General features: G+C 55.5%; 1 protein-coding gene across 1 annotated transcript; it reads left to right on the top strand.

The window, feature by feature from the left end:
* The first annotated feature begins 12200 nt into the window (after positions 1–12200).
* Positions 12201–17375, top strand: LOC128846152 (probable G-protein coupled receptor 132). Its single transcript, XM_054045213.1, has 2 exons — positions 12201–12302; positions 16282–17375. Exons 1-2 carry the CDS (start codon positions 12201–12203, stop codon positions 17209–17211), a joined length of 1032 nt encoding a protein of 343 aa, XP_053901188.1. The 3' UTR covers positions 17212–17375.
* The last annotated feature ends 1652 nt before the right edge of the window (positions 17376–19027 follow it).

Genomic DNA, 19027 nt, shown 5'->3' with positions numbered 1-19027 from the left:
GAACCGTCATCCCTGTGTGTTTCTCCATTGATGGAGTCAAAGCACACGGTTGGGGTAGTGGTGGCTGCACCCCCTAGAATGGCATGCAGCTCCGCGTAGAAGCGGCAAGTTTGCGGCTCTGCCCCGGACCTTCCGTTTGCTTCTCTGGCTTTGTGGTAGGCTTGCCGTAGCTCCTTAATTTTCACGCGGCACTGCTGTGTGTCCCTGTTATGACCTCGGTCCTTCATGGCCTTGGAGACCTTTTCTAATACTTTGCCATTTCTTTTACTGCTACGGAGTTCAGCTAGCACTGATTCATCTCCCCATATGGCGAGCAGATCCCATACCTCCCGTTCGGTCCATGCTGGAGCTCTTTTGTGACCCTGGGACTCCATCACGGTTACCTGTGCTGATGAGCTCTGCGTGGTCACCTGTGCTCTCCACGCTGAGCAAACAGGAAATGAAATTCAAACGTTCGCGGGTCTTTTCCTGTCTACCTGGTCAGTGCATCTGAGTTGAGAGTGCTGTCCAGAGCGGTCACAATGAAGCACTGTGGGATAGCTCCCGGAGGCCAATAACGTCGAATTCCGTCCACACTACCCCAATTCCGACCCGCAAAGGCCAGTTTTATCGCTAATCCCCTCGTCGGAGGTGGTGTAAAGAAACCGGTTTAAAGGACCCTTTAAGTCGAAAGAAAGGGCTTCGTCATGTGGACGTGTCCAGGCTTAATTCGATTTAACGCTGCTAAAGTCGACCTAAACCCGTAGTGTAGACCAGGCCTATGTGTTTGTATGATGATGCCTAGCATAGTTAGGGCCCTGATCCCATCAGGGAATGCTAGGTCTTACCACAATACAAAGAAATAGATCACAGACACTCAGACAGAGTACCTATACAGCACCAGTTTCATAGATTCATAGATTCTAGGACTGGAAGGGACCTCGAGAGGTCATTGAGTCCAGTCCCCTGCCCGCATGGCAGGACCAAATACTGTCTAGACCATCCCTGATAGACATTTATCTAACCTACTCTTAAATATCTCCAGAGATGGAGATTCCACAACCTCCCTAGGCAATTTATTCCAGTGTTTAACAGTTACATTAGGCTGGGATTTTCAAAGGACCCTTCAGGCTGGTTCTACACACAAACCTTCATAAAAATGATTAAATCAATTGTAATTTACCCCTTTTGCTATTTCAATTCAAGTCTGTGGGTGGACACACTTTTATTTTAGAATAAAAGATTGTGTTAAATTGCTGTAGGGCACTCTTCAATTAAAATGAGTATCCATATACAGACAGACTTGCACTAAAAAAACAACATATCTGATTTAGTTATTGCAGTGCAAATTTATGTGTAGACCAGTCTTAGGCAAGTGACATGGGTGCCAGGTTTGTATAATTTTTGATGGTGCCCAGAACGGGTCCAAGCAGAGCCGTCCCATCCATAGGACGGACTGGGGTAACCACCCTGGGCCCCACACTTTGGGGGGGGCAAGGGCTGCACTTCAGAGGGACATGGGGTCCAGGGCAGCCTGGAGGGTTACCAGGGGGCCTGGCACCGGCAGCAGTGAGCGACCCACCCCCAGCCTGCCCCGATCCACCCCTCTGGCTCCCAGCGTCACTTGGGGGAGGAGGCGGAAGCCGGAAAGAGGCAGGGCGGGGTCTTGGGGGAAGGGCGTGGGCAGAGCAGAGGCAGGAAGAGGTGGGGCAGGGGTTTGGGGGAAGGGGTGGAGAGGGGTTGAATGGGGGCAGGGTGGAGCAGGCTGGGGCTAGGTTGCTCACTGCTGCTGGCATCAGGCCCCCCACCAACCCTCCAGGCCTCTCTGGACCCTGCATCCCTCTGAAGCGTAGGGCCTTCCAAAGTGCGGGGCCTAAGATGGTTGCCTCTGTCCGTCCTATAGATGGGACAGCTCTGAAAATATAAGCCCAAACATTGGTGGAGCCTGGTCCATGTTCCTGAATATTCGTGGAGCACCACGGGCCCATATAACTCGCTGCCTATGGTAGGATTACCATATTTTAAGAGTCCAAAAAGAGGACACTCCACAGACCCCGGCCCTGCCCCAACTCCGCCCCCTCCCTAGCCCCGCCCCTTCCATGCCCCGCCCCAACTCCGCCCCCTCCCCTGGACGCTTCGCCCACCCTGCCCCTCCCCCTCCCCTGCTTCCCACGAACATTTGATTCGCGGGAAGCCTGAAGCAGCAGGCAAGCTGGGGCGGGGGGGAGCGCGGCCCAGTCCGACCCCCTGGGCGAGCGGCTCCCTCTGGCGGCTGGCCAGCCCAGGCCAAGAGGCTTTGGACCCGGCGTCTCCTGCCCAGCTTGGCTCGGGCCCTGGGATGCTGGCCCCCGGCCAAGCACCGCTGGCCCCTGCCTCCGGCTCCGCACCATCGGCCCCCGACCCCAGCCCTGCACTGCCAGCCCCTGACCCCAGCCCCGGGTTGAGCACTGCCCGGCCCCAGCCCCTGACCCCGCACCACCGGCCCCTGGCCCCGCACTGCCGGTCCCCGGCTGAGCACCGCCCGGCTCCGCACCGCCAGCCCCGGCCGAGCACCACCCAGCCCCCGGGCCGAGCACCCCCGGCCCGGCCCCCGGCTCTGCATCGCCGGCTGAGCACCGCCAGGCCCCGGCTCCGCACCGCCGGCGGAGCACCCCCGGCTCCGCACTGCCGGCCAAGCACCCCCGGCCCCAGCGGCTCCAGCCCCCGGCTGAGCACTGCCGGTCCTTCCCTCCCTATTTTCCCGGACATGTCCGGCTTATTGGGTTCCCCCCCGGACGGGGATTTGAGGCCCAAAAAGCCAGACATGTCCGGGAAAATCCGGACGTATGGTAACCCTACCTATGGTGAGTTAGGCACCCAACTCCTATTGTCAATGGACTTTGGATGTCTAATTTCCTTATCAGAGGGGTAGCCGTGTTAGTCTAGATCCGTAAAAAGCAACAAAGGGTATGTCTACACTACGAAATTAGGTTGAATTTATAGAAGCCGGTTTTATAGAAATCGGTTGTATACAGCCGATTGTGTGTGTCCCCACATAAAATGCTCTAAGTGCATGAAGTCGGCGGACCACGTCCACAGTACCGAGGCTAGCGTCGACTTCCGGAGCGTTGCACTATGGGTAGCTATCCCACAGTTCCTGCACTCTCTGCCGCCCATTGGAATTCTGGGTTGAGATCCCAATGCCTGAATGATGCAAAACAGTGTCGCGGGGGGTTCTGGATACATGGATCTCCCTCTCCGTCAGAGCAACAGCAGACAATGGATTTGTGCCTTTTTAGCTGGGTTACCTGTGCAGACAACATACCACACCAAGCATGGAGCCCGCTCAGCTCAGCTCAGCTCACCGTCACCATATGTCATCTGGGTGCCGGCAGACGTGGTACTGCATTGCTACACAGCAGCTAATTGCCTTTTGGCAGTAGATGGTGCAGTATGACTGATAGCCTTCATCGGCAATCTGGGTCCTGGCAGATGTGGGATTGGCAGACTTGGGGCTGCATTGCACACAACAGCAGCCCCTTGCCTTTTGGTAGAAGATGGTATATTAGACCTGGTATCTGTTGTCATTGTACTGCAGTGGCTATCAATCAATGGGCACATGGACAGTCTTGATGATGCTGGCTATCAGTCGTAGTATGCTATTTTTGGCCAAGCGCCCAGTATTTTCTGCCAAGCACCCAGAAGATGCCGAGGGCATTCAGTCATGCTGCACTGTCGTCTGCCAACTTAAGATGTAAAAAATAGATTTGTTCTGTATTCATTTGCTTCCCCCTCTCTCCGTGAAATCAATGGCCTGCTAAACACAGGGTTTTGAGTTTAATCTTTGGGGGGGCCATTCTGTGTGACAGTTGTTTGTGTTTCTCCCTGATGCACAGCCACCTTTGTTGATTTTAATTCCCTGTACCTGTACGCCATGTCATCACTCGCCCCACCCTCCCTCCCTCCCTCCCTCCGTCAGATACTAGTTTCGCGCCTTTTTTCAGACCAGATGCCATAGCACTGGGATCATGGAGCCCGCTCAGATCACTGCGGCAATTATGAGCACTATGAACACCACGCGTATTGTCCTGGAGTATATGCAGAGCCAGGACATGCCAAAGCAAAACCAGGACCAGCCGAGAAGGCGATTGCAGCGTGGTGATGAGAGTGATGAGGAAATTGATATGGACATAGACCTCTCATAAAGTACAAGCCCCAGCAATGTGCAAATCATGGTGTTACTGGGGCAGGTTCATGCCGTGGAACGCCGATTCTGGGCACGGGAAACAAGCACAGACTGGTGGGACCGCATCGTGCTGCAGGTGTGGGATGATTCCCAGTGGCTGTGAAACTTTCGCATGCGTAAGGGCACTTTCATGGAACTTTGTGACTTGCTTTCCCCTGCCCTGAAGCACCAGAATACCAGGATGAGAGCAGCCCTCACAGTTGAGAAGCGAGTGGCGATAACCCTGTGGAAGTTTGCAAGGCCAGACAGCTACCGGTCAGTTGGGAATCAATTTGGAGTGGGCAAATCTACTGTGGGGGCTGCTGTGATCCAAGTTGCCAGGGCAATGAAAGACCTGGTGATATCAAGGGTAGTGACTCTGGGAAACGTGCAGGCCATAGTGGATGGTTTTGCTGAAATGGGATTCCCAAACTGTGGTGGGGCGATAGACGAAACTCATATCCCTATCTTGGCACCGGAGCACCAAGCCACCGACTACATAAACCGCAAGGGGTACTTTTCAATGCTGCTGCAAGCCCTGGTGGATCATAAGGGACGTTTCACCAACATCAACGTGGGATGGCCGGGAAAGGTACATGATGCTCGCATCTTCAGGAACTCTGGTCTGTTTCGACAGCTGGAGGAAGGGACTTTCTTCCCGGACCAGAAAATAACCGTTGGGGATGTTGAAATGCCTATCGTTATCCTTGGGGACCCAGCCTACCCCTTAATGCTATGGCTCATGAAGCCGTACACAGGCAGCCTGGACAGTAGTCAGGACCTGTTCAACTATAGGCTGAGCAAGTGCCGAATGGTGGTGGAATGTGCATTTGGACGTTTAGCTTACTGACTCGCTCAGACCTCAGCGAAAAGAATATCCCCATTGTTATTGCTGCTTGCTGTGCGCTCCACAATATCTGTGAGAGTCAGGGGGAGACATTTATGGCGGGGTGGGAGGTTGAGGCACATCGCCTGGCCGCTGATTACGCGCAGCCAGACACCAGGGCGGTTAGAAGAGCACAGCAGGGCGCGGTGAGCATCAGAGAAGCTTTGAAAACGAGTTTTGTGACTGGCCAGGCTACGGTGTGAGACTTCTGTTTGTTTCTCCTTGATGAACCCTCCACCCCCCCCACCCGGTTCACTCTACTTCCCTGTAAACCAAAAACCCCACCCTCCCCTCCCCTTCCGAGCACCACTTGCAGAGGCAATAAAGTCATTGTTACTTCACATTCACGCATTCTTTATTAATTCATCACACAACTAGGGGGATAATTGCCAAGGTAGCCCGGGATGAGTGGGGGAGGAGGGAAGAAAAAGGACACACTGCAGTTTAAAACTTTAACTCTTATTGAAGGCCAGCCTTCTGATGCTCGGGCAATCATCTGGGGTGGAGTGACTGGGTGGCCAGAGGCCCCCGCACTGTGTTCTTGGGTGTCTGGGTGAGGAAGCTATGTAACTTGGGGAGGAGGGCTGTTGGTTACACAGGGGCTGTAGCGGCGGTCTCTGCTCCTGCTGCCTTTCCTGAAGCTCAACCATACGCTGGAGCATATCAGTTTGATGCTCCAGCAGCTGGAGCATCGACTCTTGCCTTCTGTCTGTAAGCTGACGCCACCTATCATCTTCAGCCCGCCACTTGCTCTGTTCATCCCGCGATTCAACCCGCCACCTCTCCTCTCGTTCATACTGTGCTTTTCTGTAGTCTGACATTGACTGCCTCCACGCATTCTGCTGTGCTCTTTCAGCGTGGGAGGACATCTGGAGCTCCGTGAACATGTCATCCCGAGTCCGCCGTTTTCTCCTTCTAATCTTCACTAGCCTCTGTGAAGGAGAAACATTTGCAGCTGGTGGATGAGAAGGGAGAGGTGGTTAAAAAAGACACATTTTAGAGAACAATGGGTACACTCTTTCACGTTAAATTTTGCTGTACAGAGCACATGTGCTTTCGTTACAAGGTCGCATTTTTCCTCTTATATTGAGGGCCTGCCGGTTTGGTGTGAGAGATCACTCACGCAGTGCCAGGCAACAGATTTCGGCTTGCAGGCAGCCATGGTAAGCCACAATCTTTTGGCTTTTTTCACCTTCTTAACATGTGGGAATGGTTTCAAACTCATTTCCCATACCAAGCACCCGTTGGGTTGGCCATTTAAAATGGGTTTGCAATGTAAAAGGAGGGGCTGCGGTTCCCAGATTAACATGCAGCACAAACCCAACTAACCCCCCTCCCCCCCACACCCAATTCTCTGGGATGATCACTTCACCCCTCCCCCCCACCGCGTGGCTAACAGCGGGGAACATTTCTGTTCAGCAGAGCAGGAACGGGCACCTCTGAATGTCCCCTTAATAAAATCACCCCATTTCAACCAGGTGACTGTGAATGATATCACTCTCCTGAGGATAACAAAGAGCGATAAGGAATGGATGTTGTCTGCCTGCCAGCAAACACCGGGACCATACACTGCCATGCTTTGTTAAGCAATGATTCCAGACTATGTGCTACTGGCCTGGCGTGATAAAGTGTCCTACCATGGCGGACGGGATAAGGCAGCCCTCCCCAGAAACCTTTTGCAAAGGCTTTGGGAGTACATGAAGGAGAGCTTTCTGGAGATGTCCCTGGAGGATTTCCGCTCCATCCCCATACACGTTAATAGACTTTTCCAGTAGCTGTACTGGCCGCGATTGCCAGAGCAAATTAATCATTAATCATTAAACACGCTTGCTTTTAAACCATGTGTAATATTTACAAAGGTACACTCACCAGAGGTCCCTGGTGTGCCCTCAGGGTCTGGGAGCACGCCTTGGGTGAGTTCAGGGGTTACTGGCTCCAGGTCCAGGGTGATAAACATATCCTGGCTGTTGGGGAAACCAGTTTCTCCGCTTCCTTGCTGCTGTGAGCTATCCACATTATCTTCATCCTTCTCTTCCTCGTACCCCGAACCTTCTTCCCTGTGTGTTTCTCCAGTGAAGGCATCATAGCACACGGTTGGGGTAGTGGTGGCTGCACCCCCTAGCATGGCATGCAGCTCCGCTTAGAAGCGGCATGTTTTCGGCTGTGCCCCGGACCTTCCGTTTGCCTCTCTGGCTTTGTGGTAGGCTTGCCTTAGCTCCTTAATTTTCACGCGGCACTGCTGTGCGTCCCTGTTATGGCCTCTGTCCTTCATGGCCTTGGAGACCTTTTCTAATATTTTGCCATTTCTTTTACTGCTACGGAGTTCAGCTAGCACTGATTCATCTCCCCATATGGCAAGCAGATCCCATACCTCCCGTTCGGTCCATGCTGGAGCTCTTTTGCGATCCTGGGACTCCATCACGGTTACCTGTGCTGATGAGCTCTGCGTGGTCACCTGTGCTCTCCACGCTGGGCAAACAGGAAATGAAAGTCAAACATTCGCGGGGCTTTTCCTGTCTACCTGGTCAGTGCATCTGAGTTGAGTGTGCTGTCCAGAGCGGTCACAATGAAGCACTGTGGGATAGCTCCCGGGGCCAATAACGTCGAATTCCATCCACACTACCCCAATTCCGACCCGCTAAGGCTGATTTTATCGCTAATCCCCTCGTCGGAGGTGGAGTAAAGAAACCGGTTTAAAGGGCCCTGTGGTGGGGCGATTACCCCACACCTAGAGAGACTGGGCTGCGGCAGGCCTAGGCGCCTGCGTAGACGCGCGGCCAATCAGGAGAGGGCTTACTGGGAGCCAATAAGAAGGCAGATTGGAGCCAGCCAATCAGGGCCCGGCTTAGCCATATAAAAGGCTGCCCAGAGCAGGAGCAGTCAGTCTGTCCCAGGCCTTCAGAGGGGAAGGTCTGTCTCCAGAGCTGGGAGGCCAGCACCACGGACAGCGCAGTGCAGGCCAGCCTGAGAGAGTGGGAGAAGGCCCTACTCCATAGCCTGCTAGGCGGCAGGCCTGGGAGGAGGAGGCCTAGCGTAGTGAAGGGCTGTTGGGGAAGCGGTCCAGAGGGATAGTCAGAGGAGGAAGGAGAAGGAGGACAGTGAGACTGTCACACGAGGGCCTCTGGACCGGGACTCAGAGTAGTGGGCGGGCCTGAGTCCCCCCCCCCCTTTTTCCCCCTTTGTTTGCTGTGCTACCCCACGCACAGCCACGGGCCGCAGGGAGCGGCCGGTCAGAACCACACCAGATCCTAGACGGTGAGGATCGGACTTGAAGGTGTGGGGCTGTTGTTTACCCCCCCCCCCCGGAAGGGGGTGTGATTGGACAAAGGGACACTGTCGGAGGGCAGTGCTCCGGAAGAGGACGCCGACGTCGGGAGCAACGCAAGTCCGTGCACCCCACAGAGGCGAGACGACAGGCGGAACGCCACCCAAAGAGGGCGCTCTACTGGAGCAAAACTAATTCCCCGAAGCGGCCAGGAGGAGGCGCCGCAGCGGTGAGCTACCGACCCTGTCACACGTGGTGGAGAATGCGGGCATAGCGGTCCGCCCCTGATACGAGGGGCCAGCGCCAAGACTGCGGACTATTGCCCAGAGCAGTGTCTTGCGCAGACAGACGGTCGACCCAGATTGTGGGTCCAGACCCGGACCCACCAAAGGGGTCCAGAGTGAGGGGATTGAACCGGGAGTAACCCGCTGAACCCCAACATGGAGGCTGAGAAGTTATTAAAATGGCTGCTAGAGAAGCGGCAGGAGCAGTCGGCCCAGCAGCACCAGCAGCAGATGCAAATGCTGCAGCAAATGACCACTCAGCAGCAGCTGCTGATGACTCAGCACCAAGAGAATCAGCAGCAGCTCCTCCGAGAGTTGGCCACCCAGCAGCGGGTGCAGCAGGAACATTTGGTGCAACAGATGGCCGCACTGTTACGGCCGGCAGGAGGCACCCCTGCCGCCCCCATGGGAACCGGACTGGGGGATACCCCAGGGGCCCTACCGATACGTCTCACCAAGATGGGGCCCGAGGATGACCCAGAGGCCTATCTGGTCACATTTGAACGGGTGGCGACTGCTGCCCGGTGGCCCTCAGAACATTGGGCCACGTTACTAGCCCCTTATTTGACAGGGCAGGCTCAGGCCGCATATCGGAGCCTCGACCCCCGGGAAGCACTCGAGTACGCCCGAGTCAAGGCGGCCATCCTAGACCATACCGGCATTAGCCCAGAGACCTACCGACAGCGTCTCCGTAAAGAACAATATCCCCCGGGGGCCCGACCCCGCGCCGTGGCCCAACGCATCCGGGACCACTGCTGGAGATGGTTGGACCCAGAGGGCCTGACGGGACCCCAGGTGGCGGAGCTGGTAGCCTTAGAGCAGTTCACCCAGATCCTACCCCCGGGAGGGAGGGCCTGGGTGCGACGGCATCGACCGGCCACCCTCTCCGCAGCAGTGGCCTTAATGGAGGACTACTTATCCGCCGAGGGGGCAGAGGCACCACCCCAAGCAGCCGAGAGCCTTGGTCGCAAGGGCGGCGCAGAGAAGGGGAACCCTCGTGGGACGGGAGCCTCTGGACCACTGGCAGGCAACAGCCATCGGCACCCGAGACCTCCCAACCCTGAACCCCGACCCAAGTTATTGCCGGTGGCGACTCGAAAGGAGCAACAGCCCCCGGAGCGAACAGGCCCCCCCGGAGGAGGCCCAAGCCCGGCCGAAACCCGAGAGAGGTGCTGGGGCTGCGGTCAAGAGGGACATTTCCGGCGAGATTGCCCTTTTATGGACTGCAGCTACGGGCAGGCCTGGATGGCCGGACAACGGGCACGGCAGAAAGGGGTAAGAAAATTGATAGTCCCGGTCCAGGTTGAAGGGAACCCCACCAATGCCCTCGTAGATTCGGGGTGTAGTCAGACCCTCATACGAGAGGGGCTGGTCCCGAACCTCAATCTTTCGGGGCCCCCGATCTACCTGCAGTGTGTGCATGGAGACATCCGCCAGTATCCCACAGCCTGGGTCAAGATGGGAGTAGGCGGCCGAGAGGAGGGTCTCCGAGTAGGAGTGGCCCCTAGGCTGGCCTACCCGGTGGTGTTGGGACGAGATTGGCCCGGCTTCGGAGAGGTCCTCCTAAGATATCAGCCACCCAAGCCCCGACCAGACAGGACTATAGCACCGGGAACGGGGCTGCTTGGGAGCAGGCTAAGGGATGACCCCGGCGAGGGGACCTCCTCAACGGCGGAGACCCCTGCGAGTTGTCCGGGAGACAGACCCCGTTCGGTGGAGGACGCCCGGGTAGAGTTAGAGCGCGACGGGGACTTCTTACGTGAGCAACGGGAAGACCCAACCCTAAGCCGAGCCTGGGAACAAGCCACCAACCCTGCTGTTGAGGGGGACGGGATGGTACGGACTCCGCAGGGCCCCCGCTTTGAGGTATGGCAGGACCGCCTGTACCGAATAGCGCAGGAACCCCAGACCCGAGAGACGTTCCACCAGCTATTGGTCCCCCGGAGACTGCGAGCCGGCCTCCTCCACTTAGCCCACTCAAACCCTTGGGCCGGACACCTGGGACGCGAGAAGACCCTACAGAGGGTGGCCCGCCGGTTTTTCTGGCCAGGCATCCACCGGGAAGTGGCAGACTTTTGCGCCTCGTGCCCAGAATGCCAGCGAGCCGGACCGAAAGGGGTAGCTCCTGCACCCCTGGTACCCATGCCAGTCGTGGGGGTACCCTTTGAACGGATCGGGATGGACCTCGTCGGCCCCCTTGAGCGAAGCAAGACAGGGAACCGCTTTATACTAGTAGTCGTGGACTACGCAACACGCTACCCCGAAGCCGTTCCCCTAAAGACAGCGACAGCATCGACCATTGCGGGTGAACTGGTAAAGATTTTCGCCCGGGTTGGGATACCCGGGGAAATATTGACGGACCAGGGCACCAATGTGTCCTCCAAGTTAATAGCCGAGCTATGTCGCCTCCTCCATATCTGGACCCTCCGGACATCGGTGTACCACCCGCAGACCGATGGCTTGGTAGAGCGGTTCAACGGTACGCTAAAAGCCATGTTGCAGAAGTTTGTGGAGGAGGACCCCTCACATTGGGACACCTTGTTGCCGGCCCTACTGTTTGCAATAAGAGAGGTACCACAGGCCTCGACGGGGTTCTCGCCTTTCGAGCTCCTATATGGCAGGCAGCCCAGAGGAATACTGGACCTCCTGAAAGAGGAGTGGGAAACACAGGAAACGCGGGTCCTTGGGACCACACAATACGTACTACAACTCCGGGAGCGACTCCAAACATTAGGGGCCTTCGCCCGTGAAAACCTGGAACGGGCCCAGGCCGGTCAGGAGTGCCTCTATAATCGAGGGGCTAGAGGGAGGAAGTTCGCCCCAGGCGATCGGGTGCTGCTTTTACTGCCCTCTTCCGAGTCGAAGCTCCTGGCCAAATGGCAGGGTCCCTATGAAGTGATCCGACGAGTGGGACCAGTCGATTATGAAGTCAGACTACCTGGTCGACGGAAAGAGACCCGCATTTATCACGTTAACCTTCTAAAGGCCTGGAAAACCCGGGAAGTCATGTTCATTGGCCCGTCCACCCCAGATTTGGAACTTGGACCCCTAGCAGGGGACCTTCCCGACCCCGGACCGGCCACGCTGGGGTCAGGCCTCAGCCCTAGACAAAGGGGGCAACTACAACGGGTGGTAGAGAAGTTTCCGGACGTTTTATCGGCCCGCCCGGGCCGGACGACTTTAATGAGTCATCATATCGCCACCGACCCCGGGAAGAGGGTGACGGATAACCACCGGCCGCTGCCCAAGAAAATGTGGGATACAGTGCGACGGGAGGTAGAGACGATGTTAGAGATGGGAGTGGTAGAGGAGTCAACGAGCGAGTGGCGAAGCCCTATCGTCCTAGTGCCAAAACCAGACGGGACGACTCGGTTTTGCATCGATTTCAGGAAGGTCAACGCTATCTCCCGTTTTGATGCCTATCCAATGCCGAGAGTGGATGAACTGTTAGAGCGCCTCGGAGGAGCCAAGTACCTGTCAACTTTAGATTTGACTAAAGGATATTGGCGGATCCCACTGACGCCAAACTCCCGAGCGAAGACGGCCTTCCCTACGCCTTTCGGCCTCTTCCAGTTTGTAACCATGCCGTTCGGGTTACATGGAGCGGCGGCCACGTTTCAACGTTTGATGAACAAGATCCTCCAATCCCACGACCAATACGCGGCGGCGTACATAGATGACATCGTAGTCTACAGCCTTGACTGGGAGAGCCATTTACACCACCTGGCAGCAGTGCTACAAGCCCTCAGAGCGGCCGGCCTAACAGCTAACCCGGCGAAATGTCACTTAGGCCAAGAAGAAGTGACCTACCTGGGATACACGGTAGGAGGGGGGAAACTAACACCCCTGATTAGCAAGGTACAAGCCCTCAGAGATGTACCCACCCCCACGACGAAGAAACAAGTGCGTCAGTTTTTGGGATTAGCTGGGTACTATCGTCGTTTTGTACCAGACTTCGTATCTATAGCCGCCCCCCTGTCAGACCTAACGAAGAACTCCCAACCTCGACAGGTACAGTGGACTACACAATGCGAGCGAGCCTTTAACACGCTCAAGGAATGGCTCGCTCAAGAACCAGTACTACGACACCCCGACTTCACGAAGGAGTTTATACTACAAACAGACGCTTCGGAAGTCGGCCTAGGTGCAGTACTCTCCCAGGAAGTAGACGGGGAGGAACACCCAGTACTGTATTTAAGTCGGAAGCTGTTCCCCCGAGAAAGACACTTCTCAACAATAGAGAAAGAGGCCCTGGCGGTACGGTGGGCTATCGACGCCCTCCGTTACTATCTGCTAGGGAATAGTTTTAAATTAATCACAGATCACGCCCCTTTGCGATGGATCCACAGCATGAAAGACACGAACGCTAGAATTATGCGGTGGTACCTTGCCTTCCAGCCTTACGACTTCCAGGTGCTACACCGACCGGGTAAGGCCCATACTAACGCCGATTTCTTCTCCAGGCTAGGGGAGGAGGGCGAAGAATCGGGTCAAGGAGGGGGATCTTTAGCGCAGGGGGTGGTCTGCAAGGGGGCAGTTAAGCTCCCATCCAACTGCCGAGGCCCTGAACAGTTAGCCCTGCCAGCAGAGGATCCGTCACGCTTGTACGGGGTGTGTCTCAAATGCACAGAGAGTGCGAGAGGAGGGAACATACCCCAGCCTAGGCAGACGGCCGTGGGAGAAGAACCCTTGCGGGAAGCCCTGGTGGAGGACCAGCCCACACTCCTGGAACCGCCGAGGACTGCGACTTCTCCAGGTCGAGAGGGAGCCTCACTGTGGGAGGAACCAGCCGAGGCGGTGAACCACGAGACCCGTGGAGAATCAGGAGACCCGTGGGACACTCCAGCAGCGGAACAGATAGGAGGCAGCTTAAGGGAAGAGACGGACTGGTACGTCGGACCCGGCAAGCCTCAGCGTGTTTCGGTGGGACCCCCCCGCTGAGACGGTGGATAAGCCGGGTTGCCCGTTGGCAAAGACTAATTTCCGGGACTTTGGGGCCAGTAGGCCATAAGGCCCAGTGACAAGGGCTAAGTTTCTAGACTTTGAGCCGGTAAGCCGAGCCACTGCGAGACAAAGGTTGCTTTCCGTGCTCTAGGCCATTAGGCCGGTTAGGATACCCCCCCCCCCCCCCGGGAGGGTTCTTAAGGGGGAGGGTGTGTGGTGGGGCGATTACCCCACACCTAGAGAGACTGGGCTGCGGCAGGCCTAGGCGCCTGCGTAGACGCGCGGCCAATCAGGAGAGGGCTTACTGGGAGCCAATAAGAAGGCAGATTGGAGCCAGCCAATCAGGGCCCGGCTTAGCCATATAAAAGGCTGCCCAGAGCAGGAGCAGTCAGTCTGTCCCAGGCCTTCAGAGGGGAAGGTCTGTCTCCAGAGCTGGGAGGCCAGCACCACGGACAGCGCAGTGCAGGCCAGCCTGAGAGAGTGGGAGAAGGCCCTACTCCATAGCCTGCTAGGCGGCAGGCCTGGGAGGAGGAGGCCTAGCGTAGTGAAGGGCTGTTGGGGAAGCGGTCCAGAGGGATAGTCAGAGGAGGAAGGAGAAGGAGGACAGTGAGACTGTCACACGAGGGCCTCTGGACCGGGACTCAGAGTAGTGGGCGGGACTGAGTCCCCCCCCCCCCCCCCCTTTTTCCCCCTTTGTTTGCTGTGCTACCCCACGCACAGCCACGGGCCGCAGGGAGCGGCCGGTCAGAACCACACCAGATCCTAGACGGTGAGGATCGGACTTGAAGGTGTGGGGCTGTTGTTTACCCCCACCCCCCCCGGAAGGGGTGTGATTGGACAAAGGGACACTGTCGGAGGGCAGTGCTCCGGAAGAGGACGCCGACGTCGGGAGCAACGCAAGTCCGTGCACCCCACGGAGGCGAGACGACAGGCGGAATGCCACCCAAAGAGGGCGCTCTACTGGCGCAAAACTAATTCCCTGAAGCGGCCAGGAGGAGGCGCCGCAGCGGTGAGCTACCGACCCTGTCACAGGCCCCTTAAGTCGAAATAAAGGGCTTCGTCGTGTGAACGTGTCCAGGCTTAATTCGATTTAACGCTGCTAAAGTCGACCTAAACTCGTAGTGTAGACCAGGCCAAAGAGTCCCGTGGCACCTTATAGACTAACAGATGTATTGGAGCATAAGCTTTTGTGGGTGAATACCCACTTTGTCAGACGTGGTGGGTATTCACCCACGAAAGCTTATGCTCCAATACATCTGTTAGTCTATAAGGTGCCACAGGACTCTTTGTTGCTTTTAACTTCCTTAGACTCTTTGAAAATCCCAGCCCCGGTATCTAAACTGCAACAGAATCAGTCTGAAGAGTTGACAGTTTCTGTAGCAGTCTGGGTTATTGTGTAACATGACCCCATTTGTGATCATTCTATAGCTCTCATTCATTGCTCTGCCCCCCACCAATTCTGCTGCCGTATGTGAGTCAGGCACAATTTCCTTTGTTTGAACTGAACCTGGTCCTTCCCTTACATTCAAAGGCTCCTTCCATGTATCCAAGGCTGTTTCTTTTATGCACACAGACTCAGTGGCCCTGGCCTTGTGTGGTGCTTACAAATGATGGTGGAGCGATAAGTCTGAGTGTGCATTTGTCCATATGCTTACTGCGCTGTTATTTGCACAACACCAAGAAGCGCACTAAGTGCTTTACACATAAGGGGCTTGCATCTTGGGGCTTCATTTAACACCAATGCAAAGTGGGTGTGAAAAGCTTTAATCAAAAAGGTGGCATTTTGCACTACTGTAAATAATGACACAAGGGGCAACACAATGGTGAATGGGGTCCAAAGCCCCTTCGCTGAAGAGGGTTGGAAAAGGGACTAAGGGGTGAGGGGAGGTTCTGAGATGCATTTGACCCATGCATGGTGCAATTTTTGGAGCCAACGCCTAGCTGTCCTTGATTTTAGCCCTGGCCTGTGACTCTGATGAGCCTTTTCTTTCTGATACTGGCACCAATCATCACAATGTTCAAGTGCCTCCCAAGTTCATGATTTGGCAAAGCAAGATCCCTAGGAGATTTCACTGAGTCTTCAGCTTTTATCACTTCCACAGCTGTGGGAAGCTCTGCTTGAGCTTGTGGGGAGCAGTTGTTGTAAAGATCATATGATTATAGTGGAAAAGCTTTGTCAAAATGGAAGCCTTGCACCAAGAGCCAATGCTCATCACTTTTGTTTGCATTTAGTTTGTTGGGAGTTTGGGGTGGACTTTCCTTGCTTAAGAGCATAACTGGCCTGCCAGGGGGACAGGAAGTTGTGACTGCTTCCTGGCCAGACAGCCCAGCTTTGCTGTAGCGTTTGCACTAACAAGGAGGCTTTAAAGGCCTTAGTTTCAGGCTTGTTCTCTAGCTCAGATCCTAACACAAGGGTTACTAGGCAGTGAAATCTCTCCCTAGCTGTTTGATAAAGGGAGCAAGGAATCAAGGACAGTCAGGTGCTTGGGCTGCCTTGCTTTTTCTATATAGCACTCGGTTTTTCTGTCTCTTACAGACTCTTTGAAGAGTGCAGCTTGGGAGTAAGGGGAGTGGCTGTGTTCCCCTTGACAGTCATCCTGGAGAACTGGATGTAGCCTCCACTGTAAGACAGTGACCTTGAAGACAGGGGCCTGTGTCCCCTTCCATGCAGGATGGCAACCAAGGGCCTTGGTAACAATCACTGACTCTGCTGGGTAAGGTGAATACCATGGCCTCGCCCTGCCCAATAGCCTTTAACTCCACCAAATACTTCCTCATCCCCGTCTACTCTGTGGTATTGGGGGCTGGCTTGCCGCTGAACTGCCTAGCGCTTTGGACGCTGGTGTCCCAGATAAACAAATCCATCGTCCTCTCTGTCTATATGCTGAACCTGGTAGTAGCTGACCTGCTACAGACCCTGATGTTGCCCTTCTGGATCTACTACAGCTACTGGGATCACAACTGGGATCTGGGGACCGGGGCCTGCGTGGCAGTCAGCCTGGGCTTCATCACCAACTTCTATGCCAAGAATGGCTTCCTGTGCCTCATTGCCATGGAGCGCTACATAGGTGTGGTCCATCCCCTGTGGTTCCGTGGGCTACAGACAATACATGGTGCCACCAAGGTCAGCGCTACTGCGTGGGTGCTGGTGCTCAGCATCTGCTCCGTAGGCACTGGGCTACTGCTGAAGGAGCCAGAAGCAGGGCGCTGCTATGAGGGTTACCCACTGGGCATCTCCTATGCACGTTTTAAGATGGCCACCATGGCTTTGTCCTTCTTCCTACCCTGCTTCTTCATAGGCTTCTTCTACCTCCAGGTCCTGCACAAGCTCAGGCAGGTGCCATCACTGGAGCGGAAGACAAAGAGGCAAATCTACAGCTTCATCTCCCTCATCATCATCTCCTTCTTCCTGCTTTGTGCTCCTTACCAGGTGACCTCCTTCTACAAATACCAGAGGGAGATGGTTCAGAACAATGAAGGTCTCTGCCTCTTTGAGACAAACCTCTTCATTTACAGCCAGGTAGCACTGTGCCTCACCACTCTGGGCAATGTCCTGGATCCTCTGCTGTACATCCTGCTCCTCAAAGACGTGCGGACAGAACTTGGAAATCACTTAAAATGCAAGGTCTTGGCTCAGGGTCACAAGTAGATTAGATAGGAATGGAGACACTGGGTGGACACTGACCCAGACCACTGCATAAGATACCCAGTGAGGTGGCGGAAACCCATTTGGACTTCAAAGTCCCTCCATTTGATCCCGGTCTGAATGCCAGGGCTTGGCCTTGCTGTCTGTTTCCCTTTGTGAAGCAGCTCTGCCCCCTGCAGCCAAACATGGAAATATGGTCCCCCAGGGACTTCCAGTCACTCAGAACTTCTTAGAGAAGCAATTCAATGCCAAAGAGACAGGCTGAGTCAAGCCACAAAAAATTATTAGATTGGCTTATGAATAATAAATTTTAGGTCTTTTTGCCTTTATTGTTTGAGCTCCAGCTTTTCACTGCAATTTGGGGGGCTATCGTGCTCTTTTAAATGAACAGCATCATATAATTTCAAGAGCTGGGGCTTTAATATTTAATATTTTGAGACTCACGATAAAACTGTGAGAGGTGGCAATACTGAACAGATAGGTATAAAAAACATAGACCACTAGACTAGACTAGGATCTAGGAGTGGATATGGATGGATAGGAGCAACCTACAGTGGAGAAGATATTCATCCAAACTTACATGGGAGTGAGTGTGAGAGAGAGACCCAGATCCCTACCAGTGAAAAAAGACCCACCCTCAGCAAGAGCAGAAAGGCAACGAAATGGTGCCCATTGGGGAGAAAGAGAGAGACTAAGAGCAGGCAAGGAGCTGTCAATTTAACCATGATGGGACAAAGAAAAAGGCACCCAAGTCCATAGGTCCCGACTCCGTGGGTGCTCTGGGGCTGGAGCACCTACAGGGAAAAATTGGTGGGTGCTCTGCACCCACCAGCAGCCAAGCTCCCCACCCCAGCTCATCTCACTCCCGCTTCCTCCCCTGAGCGCGTCGCGTCCCCGCTTCTCCTCCCAGCGCTTGCTGCTGCAAAACAGCTGTTTCGCAGTGTAACAAGCTATGGGAGGGAGGAGCAGGAACATGGCGCACTCAGGGATGGAGGCAGGGTAGAGGCGGGGACAGAGCGGGGATTTGGGGAAGGAGTCCAATAGGGGCAGGGAGTGGGCGGAGTTGGGGCGAGGACTTTGGGGAAGTGGTTGGAATGGGGGCGGGGCGGGGCGGGGGGGGGGGGTCGAGCACCCACCGGCGCCAGGAGAAGTTGGCGCTTATGTGCACATCCACGCCACATCCCCAGCTCAAGTACTGAGCAGCCACAGAGACTGGTGATGTGAGAAATTATCTATCCCAGTTGTTCTCAAACTGGGGCCACCGCTTGTGTAGGGAAAGCCCCTGGCGGGGCGGGCCGGTTTGTTTACCTGCTGGGTTCGCAGGTTCGGCCGATCGCGGCTCCCACTGGCCACGGTTCGCCGCTCCAAGCCAATGGGGGCTGCGGGAAGCAGCGCGGGACAAGAGATTTGCTGGCCGGCGCTTCCCGCAGCCCCCATTGGCCTGGAGCAGTGAACTGCGGCCAGTGGGAGCCGCGATCGGCCGAACCTGCGGACCCGACAGGTAAACAAACCGGCCCGGCCAGCCAGGGGCTTTCCCTACACAAGCGGCAGTCCCAGTTTGAGAACCACTGGTCTATCCTCTGGCAGTGCCTCCCCTTTGCCCATCTCTCTCTCATCCTGAGTGCTGTAAAGTGGCACCACTGGTACCCCACACACATTGTCTTACCAAATCCTTATTTTTAAACCCACCACCACCACCACCCTAATGACAAATCAGGCCTGGAAGTTCTGCGAAAGAATCTTCCTACTGGGGTGGCTGGAGCCTGAAGCAGCCAGGCTGAAATCCTCCAAGCCAGACCTTTCACCCCTCCTACTTGGG

The sequence above is a fragment of the Malaclemys terrapin genome, chromosome 12, assembly GCF_027887155.1.
Source record: "Malaclemys terrapin pileata isolate rMalTer1 chromosome 12, rMalTer1.hap1, whole genome shotgun sequence".
Taxonomy (NCBI): domain Eukaryota; kingdom Metazoa; phylum Chordata; order Testudines; family Emydidae; genus Malaclemys; species Malaclemys terrapin.
This window is presented reverse-complemented; position numbering and strand designations above follow the sequence as displayed.

Bases quoted from the DNA above. Each gene is read 5' to 3' on its own strand.
- LOC128846152 (XM_054045213.1), top strand. From the start codon at position 12,201: ATGCCGTTCGGGTTACATGGAGCGGCGGCCACGTTTCAACGTTTGATG. The intron at 12,303-16,281 runs GTAGTCTACAGC...CTGCTGGGTAAG, and splicing joins CGGCGTACATAGATGACATC to GTGAATACCATGGCCTCGCC.